Genomic DNA, 17,697 nt, shown 5'->3' with positions numbered 1-17,697 from the left:
ATGATGATGATGATGACTGATAAAACTCGATGTTTTCTGGAGTCTGCCCTTTTTTACAGATTAACTAATTTACATATATCGTATACATAACATGTGTACCTATATGATAAATAAATAAAGAAGGTGTTATCGGTCGGCCCATTTCGTAACCTATATTACTTATTAAGGTAGGTACTTAAATTTATCATATCAAGGAAACTAAATGTAACCAATCTAGAGTTCATTTCATAGAGTCTATAAATAGTTAACTGATAGTGTATGTATGTAGAGTTATCGCATTTTGTTTTGACATTTGTATACCTATATGCGACTGCGCGCTTGTGAGAATCGTGGAGAATCGCGTGCATTGCGAACATACCGTCCATACCGTAAACAATGAGGGTCTCTAGTTATTCTCGTTAGAATGAGCTCCTTCATTTGCATATCTGGGTTAAACGAGTAGGTAAATAGTCAGAGGTATTTTTGAAAGTATAAAAGGGAATAATGTACGTAGGTACACAAACGCAGTTCAGTAAAAATATTTTACTTCAAAAGTCACAAACTTAGCTTAAAATTGGCAATAAATAACTTAACAATACGAGTTTTTATGGCGGAGATCGGTTTATGAGGAGATGAGCACAACTGCAGGCTCGGTAGGAGAGGCCGGTGCTTCGGGCTGCGCGGACGGCTCGGGCTGCGGCGCCTCGTGCTCCGGGGTCGCCGGCGCTATCGCTCGGCACACCAGCGTCACGGGGTCGCGCTCCCGGTTCGGTCCGCACTGCTCCTGAGCTCCCAGAAGTTTGTATTCCTCTTTGTCGCTCTCGGCCTCCTGCGGCTCGGCTTCAAACCTTCGTCGGCCGGCGATCTCGACGACGACGTTCCGGCCGTCGGTGTCCGCGTACCGCTCGCTGTCCGACCCGATATCCACCCTGTACGGTGTGCTAGGCTCCACGAACGCCTCCATCACCCTAACGTCCGCGCGCTCCTGGAACTCATCCTGCTTATTTGTTTTCAGGCCGCCGCCGAATATATCGGTGATGGGCAGCTTCATCTTGTCCGGGTAGGCGATGACGAGGACGACATTTTGGACGTCGGCGCGGACGTTGAAGTCGCCGTCCTGCCGCTGGTCGTAGGTGACGGGCGCGGCGGCGGCGGCCGCCAGCAGGGTCGCAAAGGCCAGTGTGTGCAGCATCGCGCGTGTGGTGCGGTGTCCTGGCGGAGACTGCGCGCGGCCGGCGCCCGCGCCGCTTTTACCGGGCTCCCGCGAACCAGTCGCCGGATGAAACGAGCACACGGTAACGGTTAACACAACGCGATCTCGGTCCCTGGCGCTGCGCACGCAGTAATGGACACACAATTTTTACCCGCTCATTAAGAGGTCGCAACGGTGTATTTGTTTATTATTAAAACTTATATATAGAGTCGGCGTTAATTTACGTCAAAAATCCAGTTTGTACTACTTAATTAAACGTTTGTATTTTTGTAACTACAAAGTGTTCGTGGGAAGAGAGCTAAGGCTATACTGTTTGTTTACAATAGCGTCGCCGCTGTAGATACATAGTTACATCTATTGTTACGACAAAACAATCGCTCATAAAGGTCTTGTAACACTTTCATTATTCGAACACAAAGAATGAAAGACAGATATAGGCCCACCCAAATGGCTAAGGCATTGGCTAGGTTTTGGGAGGAAAAGCACCTGATACTGATACTGATCAACTTACAATTAATAAGTATAATTATTCAAAAGTCATATTTTAACCTTACTGGAAAAAGTTCCTGAAGTTAACGCAAGAGGAAGGCTTCAAAGAGATCTAGAAGTCTCGCCAATCCGGTTATCGCTAGGGTTTAAAATAGGACATTGCTCAAGTGCTCATCAGCAAATTAAACAAAGCAAATGAGGAGTGTATTTTAAAAAAGACTTATTTCTCTATGAACACCATACAAAAATTAAGCCGTAAGCCGTTTTAAAAAGACACTCCTCCAATTTGATATATAGTGTTCACGTTTTCAAGTTTTTATGAATCTAGAATCGCGTTCAAGTTTTTATGAATCAAGAAGTTTCTTTTGTTGCTCCGGCGGACTTGAAATGTCGTCGGGGGCGGTTATCACACTGATGCGGTATCCGGATGCGACCTAACCACCCGTCATTTGCCGCGTGTCTGACGACAATGGGCACAGGGAGCTCGACAGTGACCGCGGGTCATCGATACGATAACCGACTTTCTGCGCGCGCTTACACTTGATCTAGGTACCTACTAATATGTACATATAGGGTGGTTTTGTTGGCTGACCATACTCTGAGGCGGGCTACTGACAAATTTTATACTATGGGGCCAACTACGAAATCGCGAAAAAAAATCAGTTGATTCATATTAAAATTTGAATGATTCGCCAAATTGTATATAAATATATTTTCGGTTTTCTGGGCTAGCCTCATAGTAGGTACAAAATTGTTCTGTATGACCTACCTACCTATTCACCTTTCAGATTTTTCAGAGCATGGAGACGTAACCAAAACAAAACCATCACTCTGTATAAGTTTGCTAGTTTTTGCGAACCCCGATAATAAGCTATAAGAAACTTTGTCTGATAAAGGTACTTATGTCGTGAATGATGGCGTTATATGTATATTGGCATTTTCCTTATTATATTTTATAGTTGAGTTATATTTCTTTATATTATTAAGTATAGGTATGCTGATATAAGCCATTATCTATAAGCGCATAGTCTGTCATATGTGACAATTGTGATCATTGTTTTCATACCTAAAGGCTTCGTCACACAGGTGAGTTATATGCATCCCGGTTTTATAATACCAGCATAGGGGACGTCCATTAATTAAGCCAGGTGTTCAGAAGGGAGGGGGAGGGGGTCAAGCCGAATATCACCAAATATCATGTGGGGAGATGGTTTCAGCAAATATGCCGTAATTTAATCTGGCATAGAATAGCGTAATACTGCGAGAAAATTAAGTATACCCACATTAAATTAAAATATGTAATAGGTGCGTGCCCTGGTTGCGTAGCCAACATGCCAATCTATTACACTCCGTAGCGAACCAACCGCAACGGTCACTGTCGGACATTAGTACAGAGACTCTAATTATAGAGTGATTGAAAGAGACTAATAACTAATAACCGTATCGTTCAGTCGTTTGCCATGGAGCTTTCATGTCAATGAATGAAACTTTACATATTATTATACGCATTAATTCCTGTAAGTAGGTACACGCTTAGTTCGCGGCTCCGATCGCATGGGATTCTGTCAGGGGTCAGGGTGCGTAGTAATAGCCAAGATGACAGTCGCTCGATCCATATGAATGAAGCTATTGGGTTAAGGAGTTAAGGTGTTATTGTTCAAGCACTTCAAGCATCTCAGGGATCATGCTATTCTGAATTACAGACCAAATTCGGTAAAGAAGAATCACTTTGGCAAAATTTATACTAATTAATATTATTTACAAAGGCCTTTAACCACCACACTTATTTTATTAATAATTGACTAGACTCGTATAATTGAGTTAGACCTCAAATAGGTACATATACAAACAGCAACACTCTTAACTGTCCATCGGTGGTTTCGTAATAAGGTTTATGAACTGTCAGTTAACAGTGTGGGCGATGGTATATTATGTAGGTACATATTATATAGTTACTACAACTTTCCATAGTATAGTACCTATTATATGACATCTACATATTTAAGTTTATGAAATATAACTACTTAGTTATAATTTGTGGATAGGTAAGTGATAAGACTTACGAAATTATAAGAAATATAAGACAAAATAAAATCATAATTTAGGGATTTTTCAATAAGAATTTTCATTTATTTTCAACAAAACGATTTATACATCCTAGCTTACTAATTAACTTAAGACTAAAATAAATATCTATAAATGCATTACAATATCACTCGTGGCTAAGTCTTACTTAACGGACCATTGGATGAACGTAGTATGCTAAGCATCCATATTTCTTATTAAGTATTTAATAGGCAAGTCTTGGAACGGTACTTTTAGGGCAGCAACACACCGGCTCTGCATTTCCGGGCTGTGTTTTGCGCGGCACCGTGTATTATACGTGTGTATAATTTATTCTTCTAAGGATAAGGCCTTATTAGTTTTATATGCATCAGTTGTCATGGGGCTCTCCGTCTAGTGGTGGCGAGTCTTTCTCAGCAGGGGCAGCAGGAATTGGGCGAGGCGGTTCTTCAGTCTGTAGACAAATATGATAGAGTTAATTCAGGCTAAGTTAAGATAAACTAATATCCAAATAAAAATATTTATTGATAACACCAATGTTACATGTCATCCATTAGTTAGACAGTTAGAAATGTAGTACCATTGCCAAGTCATCCTCATTACAATTAAATCTCCCGAAATTCCTTAAAAGGGAATAATTTAATTCCTTTTAAGGAATTTCGGGAGATTTCAATTTTCTATGACAAATTTCTAAATGAGACGACTAATTGAATATTTCCCAGTAGGTTGATCAGAAATCAGAACTTTATTTGCTAAAAACATGGTCAGTATAAAGGAAAAAAAAATCAATCCAATCCAATGGAATCCAATGTTCCATGGAAAATCTTCTCCGTAAACAGGTGTAATACTTTTCAGATTGGTAGGTAAATTAAACTGTTCAGATTATGCAAAGTTACGCTTTTATAGCATACCTAATGAAATGTTGGCGTAAAGTTAACCGCCTCGTTTCTCATCTTCCATGAAATTCGAGACGATCTTAACTTAACTGTTATAACGTTAACGGTAACACCTTGCTTTTGGCTGCTACGTGGGAATATGGCAGTATGGCACACACGCTATATAATTTTTAATCTGTCTAAATATGATGTTATTATTTAACTTTGCTTGCACTATAATTTATACCTAATACAGTTTTATAAAAAATGGCTAAAAGAGTTTAGATTTGTTTATCCGTAGATAACATGTAATACATATCACGTATTGGATTACTCTGTAAAGTGGTATTGTATAGTTGATTATAAAATAAATAAATAAAAACATTGATATTGTCTAATTGTAAAATTATAAATACCTATATTCTGACTCAATTTAATTTATCATGAAATTAATATGGCTCAGCAACACATGAGGTTCGATTATTACCTATTAACAAAGGTTAATCGTTTTTTTACTATGATAGAGTCAGACCAAGCTAACTCGGCAGCGATTTTGATAGGACAGATTGTGCAAGTGTTATTTCAAACGTCAAACTTCTATTAAGTTATGACGAAGTACTCGTTGTGTTAACCTACCTGTGTGCTTTTTCCTGCTTCCTCGAGAAAGCTTGTTTCTGCTCCTTCACTGTGTTCTGGCTGACATCGAGCACGGACAGGTCGGGCTTGTCCTCCGGCTTGTCCTGGGGCTTCTCCTGCGGCTTGCCGTCCTCCGGCTTCGGCTCCAGCTGCGGCTTCTGCGACGAGGGTCCCTCGTACTCCGACAGGTCCAGGAGGTCGCTCAGATCGAGCTCCGAAGCTGCGGCCAGGAGCGAGTCTGCAGGCGCGACGGCGATCACGACGCCGTCGATGTTTAAGCGGTAGTTCTCCGAACCGTTCTGTCGCTGGTCGTAGTGGCAGTCAGGATTAGAAGTTGGTGCCGCGGCGACGGCCGCTACTAACGCCAGCACCACGGCCACCTCGCACACGACGCGCTTGTAGTTGACCATCGCGGCTGCTGGCGGGAGGCGCACTGCGGGCTCCGCTCGCGGGCCCCGCTATGTACCCAGTCTCCGATGCATTTTTTATTTATTTGCGGAGATAGCGGTACTCTCAGACAGGCTGCGACCTACCACGAGAACAACTATTCTGGAATTGCAGTTGTAATGTGCAATAAAACGCTAGCATTAATAATGCATGTGTAGATACGTTATTAAGATTAGTTTCCTATAAGTTGGTTGTCCGCTCTTCAAACACCATTGGGTTTAAGAGTGGTAGACCAGTTATAATTGTGATATGAGTTTTTGTGACGAGTTTGTAAATAAAGATAGCCGTGAGCGCATTGCCCCGGCGACCCAATAACCCGTTAACTTTTAGCATCGTTAGAGGTCTAAGCTCTACTACATAATAATATATAGGTAGAGGTACATATGTGGATGTATACGACCCGTAGGTCTGTACGTGTAGAAGCAAAAAAGCTCGCGTTCTTTTGTTTAGGCACTTATGATCTCCTTAGACAGTGTTGCCAGTAGGTATTTAAGAAGCAGAAGCTATAAATGTAAAGCGCACAAAGGATCCGGAATTGATTATAAAATCATGCAAATTAGGATATGCCCTTTCTACAAATAGTTTGGGTATGTATTTAATGTACTTACAGAAATTATAAAGTATAATTTAGCGATAACTTTATACTTATACGTGTATACAAAGCTAGCTCACCGCTGTAACTGTGTCTCAAACTTATAAAGTTTACACCATCATAATCGTCCTAAGCCAGCGTAGATACCTGTAGGACTAGCCAAAACTTGTGCATATGATTTACAAAGCTTCACATATGCTTTGCCGTTGCCTAAAACTTCCTAAAAACTTTCCAGATTTACAAAAAAATTACCATTTTGCAACAAAATTCAAAATGTTCAAGCCTAATAAGCTATTAACTTTTGCGCAGACTTAAATGGAATATAGTGTATTAGTGTCATTATAAACGTCATATTTTCATTACAATTTTACATTAATTATGAAATTCCCCATAGGTAATTAGGTATTGTCATTGCAAATGCCATGCAGATTTAGCTTGGTCCTACTGTATCGCCTACTGACATGACAAGGGATCTTTAGACGCATCTTTTGCAAGTTTATGCGTTGCTCTGTCTTGAGCCCTTTAAGGTTAGGTCCCGGCAATAACCTAGGTATAACGGCCAGGGTATTTAGCTGCATAGTTAAGCTCGCGATAGCATCGGTCGGCTGGCACAGATCGCAACCTGTCGCAGCTTTCGCCTAACTGTACCGATAAACGGGACCGTCGTTACCGATCCGCTCGCCCTCCGAGCTTAGTCCGCGAGCCAAGGTACAGTCACAGAAGAAAAGCTCAATATTAAGTGATCTTTTCAGGTAAAAGTTACCACAAGGTTGGAAGCAATGAGAGTGATTTCTAATACCAATATGCTATACTTATGTATGACAGTAACAAATTATCGATTTAGTTAACTTTTAGGTAGGTACGGCAGTTCATATGGCCGATGGCCAAGGGAAGAGGCAGGGCGTACATTTAGTTCGAATTTTTTTTCTCTAATAGATATATATGGCCTAAGATAATTGTTATATGAGGCCATGTTATAAATGACAAGAGTTTTTGTTAAGGGTACTCCCAGGTTAGGTACTGTACCTAAGTAGTCCAAACAACAAAGTAGTATATATTAACTACACTGCACTTAATATCCACGAGGCAGGATAAATGGTAAAAGCTGACGGGCGTATTTGACTGGTGTACAAGTGTCAACCTCGTAATAAGCACGTCCTGCGAGTTCCTGCAACTGTAAAGCGATTATGCAATTGATAACTGTGCTTATAATGATGCAGTCATGTTATCATGACCGGCTCGGTCGCTGTGGTTGCGGTGTCTGCTTGCTTTGCCAGTGTCGAGGGTCTCTTTGCAAAGGTTCTTGTAGCTTGGTGTAATGTTTTTGTCGATATATCGTTCATTTGCGTTAATCACGTTATATTACCATTCTTTTACGTAAATTACGATTAATATGAAAATACTTGACCTACCTTCGTAATTAATAATTACTAAGGGTTCCCTAATATTTGTAAGTAGGTACTAAAAAGCTGCGAAAACTTTAGTATGTTATGGAATAATTACGTCGGTAAAAAGGAAACGGCTTTTAGATAATAATTTAAAGTTTTAAATATGTAGTTTCATTACATAATTGTCAATGTATCAAATATAACTATTTACGCCTTAATCCTACGGAAGCTTTTACGGCGATGTGCGTATGGTAGTTATACCTACTCGTCCTGCGAAGAAAATGAAGAAAAGCTGGATTAGGTATCTTTACATATTCTCGTAAGTACCTATACGTATCTACAAGAAAGCTCATTTAGAAACGCGCGTAAGCGTGACACGTCAGCGGACAGAGGGGCTTCAGGATTAGATCAGTGGGATCAACCCCCCGGGTTTCGAGACTTACGAGATAATGCGACAGAAAAGGGACCCCTCGTCCCTTTTGTATGCCACCGCACCGGGAACTATGTCATGATAATGGCTTTCACTCTATTTTACCTTACCTATCTGCATATTTACTATCGGATCCCGTATTGGTTTGTACAGCCACTTCAAGAATTGTATTAAATCCCACGGATATTCATTGCAAGTATTGCAACAACTCGCCTACCATATTAAGCATTAGGTACATATAAATTGATATACCTATGGCATCATTGGATGATTATGATCGGACTGCGATTCGGATTGACCAAGATTTTATGCATCAACCTTACACTTTTACATTTTATGGATTTGAAGAGAAATCAATAAGATTGACAATTTATCACCTATTTGCAGGTTACAGTTACAGTACCTACATGTATATGTTCGCTATAGCTAATCCATGTCATAGATGCACTATTTGAAGTTGGATTAACAAGACTATGAAATCATCGGTGCGCCTACCCATGTATACTTATTCAATAAGGGATTTTTATTTGCACACCGGGTGTAGCAAATAATGGCACTGGCAACCAACACATTTACGATAGGTAGGTACCTAATGTAGTCTAACGCCAAGAGTCTAACGTGCACATTCATAACAGTTTCTATTTAACTGTTAAGGCCGTATCGTGCAGGAGTTTCGAACGCCCGTGATGCATTGCCAACATTCGACGCTGACTGCATAAACATCGAGAACGTTCATCTTGCAGTGAACGGAGTACTTTCACGGTCACTCCATAAATTCGGAGCACATAATGGGTCTGGGATACTGGGTCTTATGTGCTTTGAATGTATTGAATGACCATCTGTTTAATATTTTCAAAATGAACGTCCTGCAACATGTTTTTATTCGCTCTTAGAAACGAATTATATCCTCTAGCCACTCAGAGACCTATAAAAAGGTCTTCTCCATTCTATTTGAATCTTTTTGACATATCAAAACTGCATTTGTCTTGGCATGTTTTGACGAGAGTGCCGCCAGTGGCGCACCAATCCTTATCCAGTGTAAAGACCGCCTTTAACGAGATCACAAAGGTACAGTAGGTTTCGCGTAAATACACTTTTTCTATAGCCATTACCAAAACTAGGTATTAGTCTATAGGTAAGTACTATAACTGCAGCCCCCTTTATAAACCAAACGACCAGTTCACCGCGTTTATTTATATGTATCATAACTATTTTACAATGAACCTAGTTCCCATTGCACTTAAAGCTTGGTGCTAAAGTAGGTAGATAACGGCGCCTTGCGCGAAAAGCTACGACGGGATCGGCGCCTTTCTAAAGTTTCTAATTAATCCGACTTAGCGCTAGACGTAATTAGAAACAGTTTATAATATTTACTAGCGACCCGCCCCGGCTTCGCATGGGTTAACAAATTATACATAAACCTTCCTCTTGAATCACTCTATTAAAAAAAACCGCATCAAAATCCGTTGCGTAGTTATAAAGATCTAAGCATACAGACAGACGGACAGACAGGGAAGCGACTTTGTTTTATACTATGTAGTGATGATGTATAACTATGAATACGACACTAGAGTAATTGACTTTATATATATCTAATAGGTAAACGATACCATTCGGGAGGTAATTTCGGACTTTTCATTCTGTAGAACGCGCTATCAATTTTGTTTTTAAGCATCATAATTATTAGATGATGATTAGACACGGAAAACAATAGTTTAGTTAAGTTATATTAAATACCTTTGTGTTTGAGTTTGATAATACTTCGCGAATCGGTAAGGTCTTTAATTCGAATATGTGCCAGTCTGTGGTCCGAGGGGAAAAAAACTTTAGGGCAACTGACGCTTGCGTTTAATATAACATCCTTATATAAATATCCCTTTCTAGATCATTAGACTTTTGAAGCAGCCCTTTTTACTAGAAGGAATAACTTACCTAATTAACGAAATAACACCATCTGAATTGGGCCATTGGGTTTGAAAGTTCAAACAAAATATTCAAGAATATACTATTTATTATGCATAGGTACTTGTTTTCACAACATAAGAGCACGATAAGTTTTAGGTTTGATTTAAAAAAATCTTCTCTTTGCACATAAAACTGGAAGACTTTTGTGCAATGAATAACATTCATACAGTAACAATTATTTTGTCACAAAATATGATTTTGTTCAAACTTTTTAATATGCAATTCTTTTATCATTTTACACACGCAAAATTTTATAATACCTAATTCAAACTTTTGTAAACGTATAATAAATGTGCAAAAATTATGCATAAACACTACTGCTTAACAACTAACATAATGTTACGTTCAGGAAAACATAAAAAACTGCTGATCTAGTTGTCTGTCATAAGAATAACAGAACTAACAAAACAAAATATAACATTTTCTCATAACTAAAATATGTACTCAATTAAGTACAAAATATCATTTCAAGGCACTTGGGAAGACAGAAATATCTCATCGATAAGGCACTCGTTAGTAAAGTAATATCATTTGGAAATCCATAAAAATAAGAAAGGGTATATAGAGTCACGCCTTACACATAGCTAATTAATGTAACATAAAACAGATACATATGTTTAAACTTTAAAGAAAGAAAAAAAACTTGTAAATAAGATACTAGAGGGTTATTTGCCTTCTTGACCTTTTTTGGGGAAGACTTATAATTTATAATACCTACTGTAAAGTATTTGTGTTAAAGTCAGACCGAGAAAATTGTGCAGCGATTTTGATAGCCCGCGCAGTGCAAGTGTCATTTTAAACGTCAAACTTCTATGAATTTATGACGTGTAAATAACACTTGCACTGCGTGGGCTATCAAAATCGTTGCAGACTTCTCTTGGTCTAACTCTATCAACATAACAATTACTGCCATATAGAAACAAGGGAACATATTGTGACGCATAAGGTAGTGCTAACAAATTACGTACATATACACGCCAATTAGCCAGCTGAAGTAAATGGCGCTTTGCGGCGCCACATGTATTGTGGCAGGTAACTAGGACAGAACAGTTACCTATCAAAAATCTTCTAGTATGAGCCATACAACGCCAACTACTTCAACTGTAAAATTTTCAATGGCAACTTCTTGCACTACATGTTTTTCTCAGATTTTTATAGTCTTCGTCGGGGTGGGCAAACTTTTGAGGAGGTGACCCGACCGCAGTAGAAATCACCAGTTTTAGGAATGTAAAAGGGCCGCAAATGGTGTTTCCTGTCGTTTAAGAGGTCAGAAGATGTAATTAGCCTTAACCCCAAAGAGTTGCACGCGTCCTCGGTCTATGCCGGCACTAATGTATCATTCCAACTTGTGTTCTGTGTCATCGGCGATAAGCTGCAGCGCGTGCGCGAACAGGTCTGCGCGCGCGCCGCGGTACAGCGCCGCGCGCACGTAGCGCTGCGCCGCGCCCGCGCACCACGCCGCGCCCGCTCCCGCGCCGGCGCCCGCGCACAGCTCGCGGGCCGCAGCCATCAGCGTCACCGCGCCGCGCCAAATGCGTGACGTCACTGGGTGTAAAAGGACAAATAAAAACCGGCCAAGTGCGAGTCGGACTCGCGCACGGAGGGTTCCGCACCATCAACAAAAAATAGAGCAAAACAAGCAAAAAAACGGTCACCCATCCAAGTACTGACCCCGCCCGACGTTGCTTAACTTCGGTCAGAAATCACGTTTGTTGTATGGGAGCCCCATTTAAATCTTTATTTTATTCTGTTTTTAGTATTTGTTGTTATAGCGGCAACAGAAATACATCATCTGTGAAAATTTCAACTGTCTAGCTATCACGGTTCGTGAGTTACAGCCTGGTGACAGACGGACGGACGGACGGACGGACAGCGGAGTCTTAGTAATAGGGTCCCGTTTTTACCCTTTGGGTACGGAACCCTAAAAATGACTACAAAACTGGAATAAAGTCTCGTACATACTTTAGAGTTGAGACAAGATTTGACATTGAACTCTTTAAAATCATTAGTACCGCGTAGGTGCACCCGGCTTCAAAACTGTATTGCCGCTTTATGAATGAATTCATTTATAATGTGTGGATGCAATTTTGCAGCTCATTGACTATCCCGAGTTCTCAAATGCACTACTAAGGGCGTCCACTGGCTGGCGCGAATGCACAGAGCGAGCGCGCGCACGCGAGTGCCCCTGCCCTTGTACCTAAAGGCTTCGTCACACAGGCGCGTTTTCCGGGCGGCACGTGAGCGGGGCGCGAGCGTTTTATATCATATTATGTAAAACCGACGCGCCCCGCTTACGCTCAGCCCGGAAAACGCGCCTGTGTGACGAAGCCTTAAGTAAAATCCGTCGCACACGTCCGCGCCAGTTAGCGTTGCTCATACTATTTTTCATTAACTCGCTCGTGCGATGAGTACGTGTAACCGCGCCATCTAGCGAACGCCCTTAATTCTACATTAGATACGGCATCGACAGCAACATAATCAACAAATGATAAAAATTAAAAACTTACATTGACACTGAATAAAAAACAAAAAGCAATCAGGAATATTAAATCTCTTGAGCCGAACTCACACTTTTAAAATCACGTTGCGTCGTCGTTCAATTGTCAGAAAATAAATACACACATTTTCTTATTTGGACAGATAAAAAATATTCAACCAAGTGATAATCAGAATCACGTGCCGAATTCTTTTTATAGTTAGGATTTTTTTGTAAAATCTGACCACGTGCGTGACTCGCTTTTGACTATCAAATGTTGTTCTTGCTTTGTTTCAGATATTTAGAGATTTAGATATAGATATTTTATTGAATGAATTATATCCGAAAGAAACGACAAAATGCAAAAGGCTATATTAAATCTTATTGGAGTGCATGAAGGTTCATCTTAATCTGTACCCTTTGTCGGTTATTGACGACTGTGTCAAACATAGGTAAGGGCCAAGGACGATATACGCCTGAAACGAAGTCAACTCATATAAAGCCAATGCTCCTTTGTAAGAATACATCAATAGGATAGGGTATTTGACTACTAGTCAAATCAGTTTCTTTTTTCGAACTGTCGAAACGATTTTGCTACTATGGAATATATATGAAACACTAGCACGTCACGTTCAAATTACCAACTCTTTAGTTATTTTTCCTATATATTTATTTATATTAATACATCAAATTAGATTAGTCCTACTCGTTATACTTTTATGGGTTTTAAAATAGAAATGGTGTCTAAAAAAACTACTGTTTACGTTTCTCTATTAATCTTCTGGTGCTTTATTTCTTGCATAGTGTAAAATAATATATTTTAAATACTGTCAAAAACCCAATTATTTCAATTTAGCCACGATTAGATTACTGTGTTCAACAGCAATAAAACGTTGAATACTGGCCATATTTGGCCAGTCTAAAAAAACACCCAGTTATTATCATAAGTACCTTAATATTTAAAAATCTACACTCGAAATATCAAATATCAAATATTAGTCTCCTTAATTTGTCACAAAATATAAAAGTTACTTACGAAAATGTTGCATATCGGCATCGCAGTGCTGCAGCAGCTGTTGTAAGGAGGAGGCGCCCTCTATCGCGGGTACACTGTTCCCGGTCACTATTATTGAATTGGGTAGCGTGGCCTTTTTCACCACCTCTTCTACTATTGCTCTCAGATGCTGAAATTAAAATAATGTTGCGGTAATATTGACATCTATACGTTACATTACATCTAGTACATGTTTGCGTTTCTTGCAATATGGGATCTGTTGTTTTATACTTGCATTACTAGCATTGTACAAGTCGGGTGACCTTTCATAGATAGTAGACAGGACAGGTAAACTATGTATATCTTAACACTTGAGGTACCAAGGGTCAAGACCCTTCAACCCGTCAAGGGGCTGGCCCTTTTGCCAGCCAGAAAACGGCCTGAGGTTTTGAATTTAAAATTGAATTTTGGTTGTTATTTCAGACGCGGTACCTATCGAGATTTCGAGGAAGTCAAGGGGTATATAACACATAACCAGAGCTCGGCGGGGGTGAGCTATTTACCTCATAATTTGACATGTCTCACGTCACATTATAAGGTAAATAGCTCACCCCCGCCGAGCTCTGCACATAACATATATATATGTACAATAGAAGCTAAGGAAAATGCTTTTAAAAATGTTTACCTCTGAATCCAATGACCTATTTGCTGGTGTTTTCTTATTGTCCTCTTTTACGACGTGCAGCCAGTAACGAGTAGGTATGTGCTGTAATCAACATCAAGGATTAACACTGAATACTAAAAATATATTAAAACATAATTTTAAAGGGCCTATCGCGAATTTATTTCGGAAATAAAGGTAACAAAATAAATTCGCGATAGACCCGATAAAATTATGGTTTAATATGTGTTCAAAACGCGAAAGTTTTAAATGTTATACTAAAACAATATTGTAGGTATGTCACTCAGGACTGGTATTCAAAGTTCCTCTTAAAATTACAAAATATGATACAAAACAACAGCGATTTTAACAACTATGACAAGCAAATTTTTAAGCATTATTTGCCTTGAGCTACAACTTCTTAACTCCATAAACTATAAAATGGTAAATTTTTTAACGATTGCAGAGCCATCTGAGCTTAATTATGCGTGGTTATCTTGTTGCACTATTGGCAAGGTACGCAGTCGGTGGAGGGGGAAGTGGCGCTGATCGTCACAAACACAGGTAATCTTATGGAATGTCTGACATTAGTACTAGCGGCAGCCGCTTGAACTAATTTTACTCCATAAGATTTAACGTAGAAAGTCTGCCAAAATGAGGGCAGCACCAGTCGTGCACCTAGCGAATAACTTACATTAGTGTCTGCCAGCATAAGTATCCTATGAACATGTGGCGTGTCTGTGGTGTCAGGAGACAACCTGTTGACGCAGTCCGGGTACATCTCAGCGAGCACCACACTGTTCTCGCCGCCCAGCAGGTCCTTCATCTGCGCCTTGATGGCCAGGTCATCCATTTTGTTGTAGATGGCGATTGCTACGCGATCTTTCACTCCTGGAATCGCAGTTAGATTTATTAATGATTCTGTTATCGATTCTAAGGATACCCAGACAACTTTTTTTTTAATATCTTACATGTATGTCTTTCGACCCTCTTCAGCTTTATTATATGTATAGATTATACATTTATAAACTTGTTAAGAGCCCATCAACGTGCACACTAGCGCCACTGCTAAATAATCGTGATTATTGCAATTTAACGAAATATATTTAAAAAAGGGGGCCGCTACGTACTGTATCTTGTATTAAAGTACCTTTTGAATACATCAAACTAGTTTCTATGTTGCTGGATTCGTCAATCTATGCGTCCAAAGTTAAAACGGCTGTTTTTGTTTTGAGTTTATGGATTGACGAATCCAGCAACATAGAAACTAGTTTGATACAAGATACAGTACGTAGCGGTCCCCTTTTTAGGGTTCCGTACTCAAAGGGTAAAAAACGGGACCCTATTACTAAGACTTCGCTGTCCGTCCGTCTGTCACCAGGCAGTATCTCATGAACCCCGGTAGCTAGACAGTTGAAATTTACACAAATGATGTGTGATCTCTGTTGCCGCTATAACAACAAATACTAAAAATAAAATAAAATAAATATTTAGGGGGGGCTCCCATACAAAAAACACGATTTTTTTGCTCTATATTTTGTTGATGGTGCGGAACCCTCCGTGCGCGAGTCCGACTCGCACTTGGCCGGTTTTTTAAATATATTTCGTTAAATTGCAATAATCACGATTATTTAGCAGTGGCGTGCAACGTGCACGGGCTGTTAAAATAGATTTTTATAGCTCATTACGGTGATTGCTATAGTAATTGGCCTTTCCTAACAAATCAGAAAGAATCAAGCCAAAAGAAGTCTTATTGATAAGAGTGGCCAATTACTATGTAGTGGCCAATACATAACTATAGCACACATATAACACATATTTTATAAATGATGTGATCTCATGATATGATTCAAAACACACCATAGTGCAACAGTAGGTACATTTTAATAAAAATTTGCAACAAGATAATAATGATAATACAGAAAACAGAAATACAGTAAGATACTAAAAATACCATATTATACTCACCAGTCTACTAGGAATGTTAGCATGAAACATTTAATTATCTTTATAGTAGTTGCAAATTGCACATAATTGACATACTGCACATATTAAGAAATTATTATGCATAGACTTTTTTGATACTAGATACATTTATTCCATTATTCCATAAATCAATAGTTCATCTTCAATATAAGAATATATCATTTTGTTTGTTTTATATCATTATTCATTTTGTAAGATGTATTAATATTGGAACAATAAAGAATATTTACTTAGGTACTTAATATACGTAGCTCAAAGTAAAAAAGCAAACCAAAGTGCTGTGCAGCCTGCGTGATGTCAGCATCCTCGCTCCACGCCAGGATGATTTGCAGAGCTTGCAGCAGGGAGCACTGCAGCTTCATGAAGAATGAGCCAAGGCGCACCGGCTGCCGAGTCCCACATGCCTCACACACCCATTGGACTCTGGAATAGTGTGAGACTTTTGGCTTAAATGTATAGTCAGCAAAACTAATAGCTTAGCACATACATACATATGTATTTGTAGCTATGTGTAGTGCCAAGATAATAATTTTGCTTTGTGGACTGTACATAAATAAATTCTGTCTAGTATTCAACATTTGGTAAAGAGGGTCTTGAGAGACACAAATGCGACAAAGAAAGAACATGAAAGATAACAATAGACTTGTTTCACAATTTGAACTCATTATATGAGTATCAGTCATTCAGCCTTAACAAACCTATCAATAACTCTGGCGTTTTTGCACACCACTCTGCACTCTGCCTTCCCTGTGGGGCACTTCACTGTTTTGGGCAGAAGTCTATGTGCTTGCAGCTTCTCAATAATCTGCCACTCGAGACTCCTTTCACCACTGTGCGTTGAAAAAGTGCTGTAGAGCTGGTTGTTCCTTAAATTTAAAAAAGTTAGCCATCAAAACATTTAGCATTTGTTTAATTATTCTTCTTATAATTTTAATACTACCCTTACCCTGGGCTAATGGGGAAAGGGAAAACTGGCTCAAAACTTGAATCCTTCGGACTGGTGTCCAAAGTAGTTGAATCAGCTTCCATTCTGCGATACCAATCACTGAACTAACGAACTAAAAGATCACTCATTAAATAAGAAGTCGGGAGTTATTTTAATTTCTTTTAAATAAATGAATACATTCTGTTTATGTATATAATACCAGTCAATTTACTTTTCTTCAACTTTTCTTTTCTGTGCACCCGCATGCATTATTTACGTTCGAGTTTTTAACAGTTCGTTCAAATATTACCCTAGAACAGCAAATTTGTATGCAAACCTTCACAGACAGATATAAATGATGAGCAGCGTATTAAGTATGTTTTTATGTTATTACTAAAATATAACACTTTAAATTATAGTTTTATTTTGCTAAAATAAATAACCACACAAATAATTACTATTGTATTGAGCGTTCATATCTCGCGAACAATTCGAAATGCGAATTGTTCGCGAGATTTGAACGCTACTTTAAATGTCACTATGACATTTGCCATGCATCTGCCAAAATAAATACCAC

General features: G+C 39.2%; 3 protein-coding genes across 3 annotated transcripts; all 3 read right to left on the bottom strand.

Moving 5' to 3' along the window:
- Positions 1-507: 507 nt before the first annotated feature.
- On the bottom strand, positions 508-1,386 carry LOC134649211 (uncharacterized). The gene has a single exon (XM_063503930.1). The coding sequence runs from the start codon at positions 1,169-1,171 to the stop codon at positions 602-604; it is 570 nt and encodes a 189-aa protein (XP_063360000.1). The 5' UTR covers positions 1,172-1,386; the 3' UTR covers positions 508-601.
- Positions 1,387-4,086: 2,700 nt separating this feature from the next.
- On the bottom strand, positions 4,087-6,060 carry LOC134648700 (uncharacterized). Its single transcript, XM_063503210.1, has 2 exons — positions 5,257-6,060; positions 4,087-4,199 (listed from the first exon to the last, which is right to left on the bottom strand). The coding sequence occupies exons 1-2, from the start codon at positions 5,664-5,666 to the stop codon at positions 4,139-4,141; spliced, it is 471 nt and encodes a 156-aa protein (XP_063359280.1). The 5' UTR covers positions 5,667-6,060; the 3' UTR covers positions 4,087-4,138.
- A 5,339-nt stretch (positions 6,061-11,399) lies between these two features.
- Positions 11,400-17,317, bottom strand: LOC134648686 (uncharacterized). Its single transcript, XM_063503191.1, has 7 exons — positions 17,142-17,317; positions 16,894-17,061; positions 16,467-16,618; positions 14,904-15,100; positions 14,234-14,314; positions 13,591-13,738; positions 11,400-11,623 (listed from the first exon to the last, which is right to left on the bottom strand). Exons 1-7 carry the CDS (start codon positions 17,222-17,224, stop codon positions 11,415-11,417), a joined length of 1,038 nt encoding a protein of 345 aa, XP_063359261.1. The 5' UTR covers positions 17,225-17,317; the 3' UTR covers positions 11,400-11,414.
- Between the last annotated feature and the right edge of the window lie 380 nt (positions 17,318-17,697).

This window comes from Cydia amplana, chromosome 6, assembly GCF_948474715.1.
Source record: "Cydia amplana chromosome 6, ilCydAmpl1.1, whole genome shotgun sequence".
In the NCBI taxonomy this organism is placed as follows: Eukaryota; Metazoa; Arthropoda; class Insecta; order Lepidoptera; family Tortricidae; genus Cydia; species Cydia amplana.
This window is presented reverse-complemented; position numbering and strand designations above follow the sequence as displayed.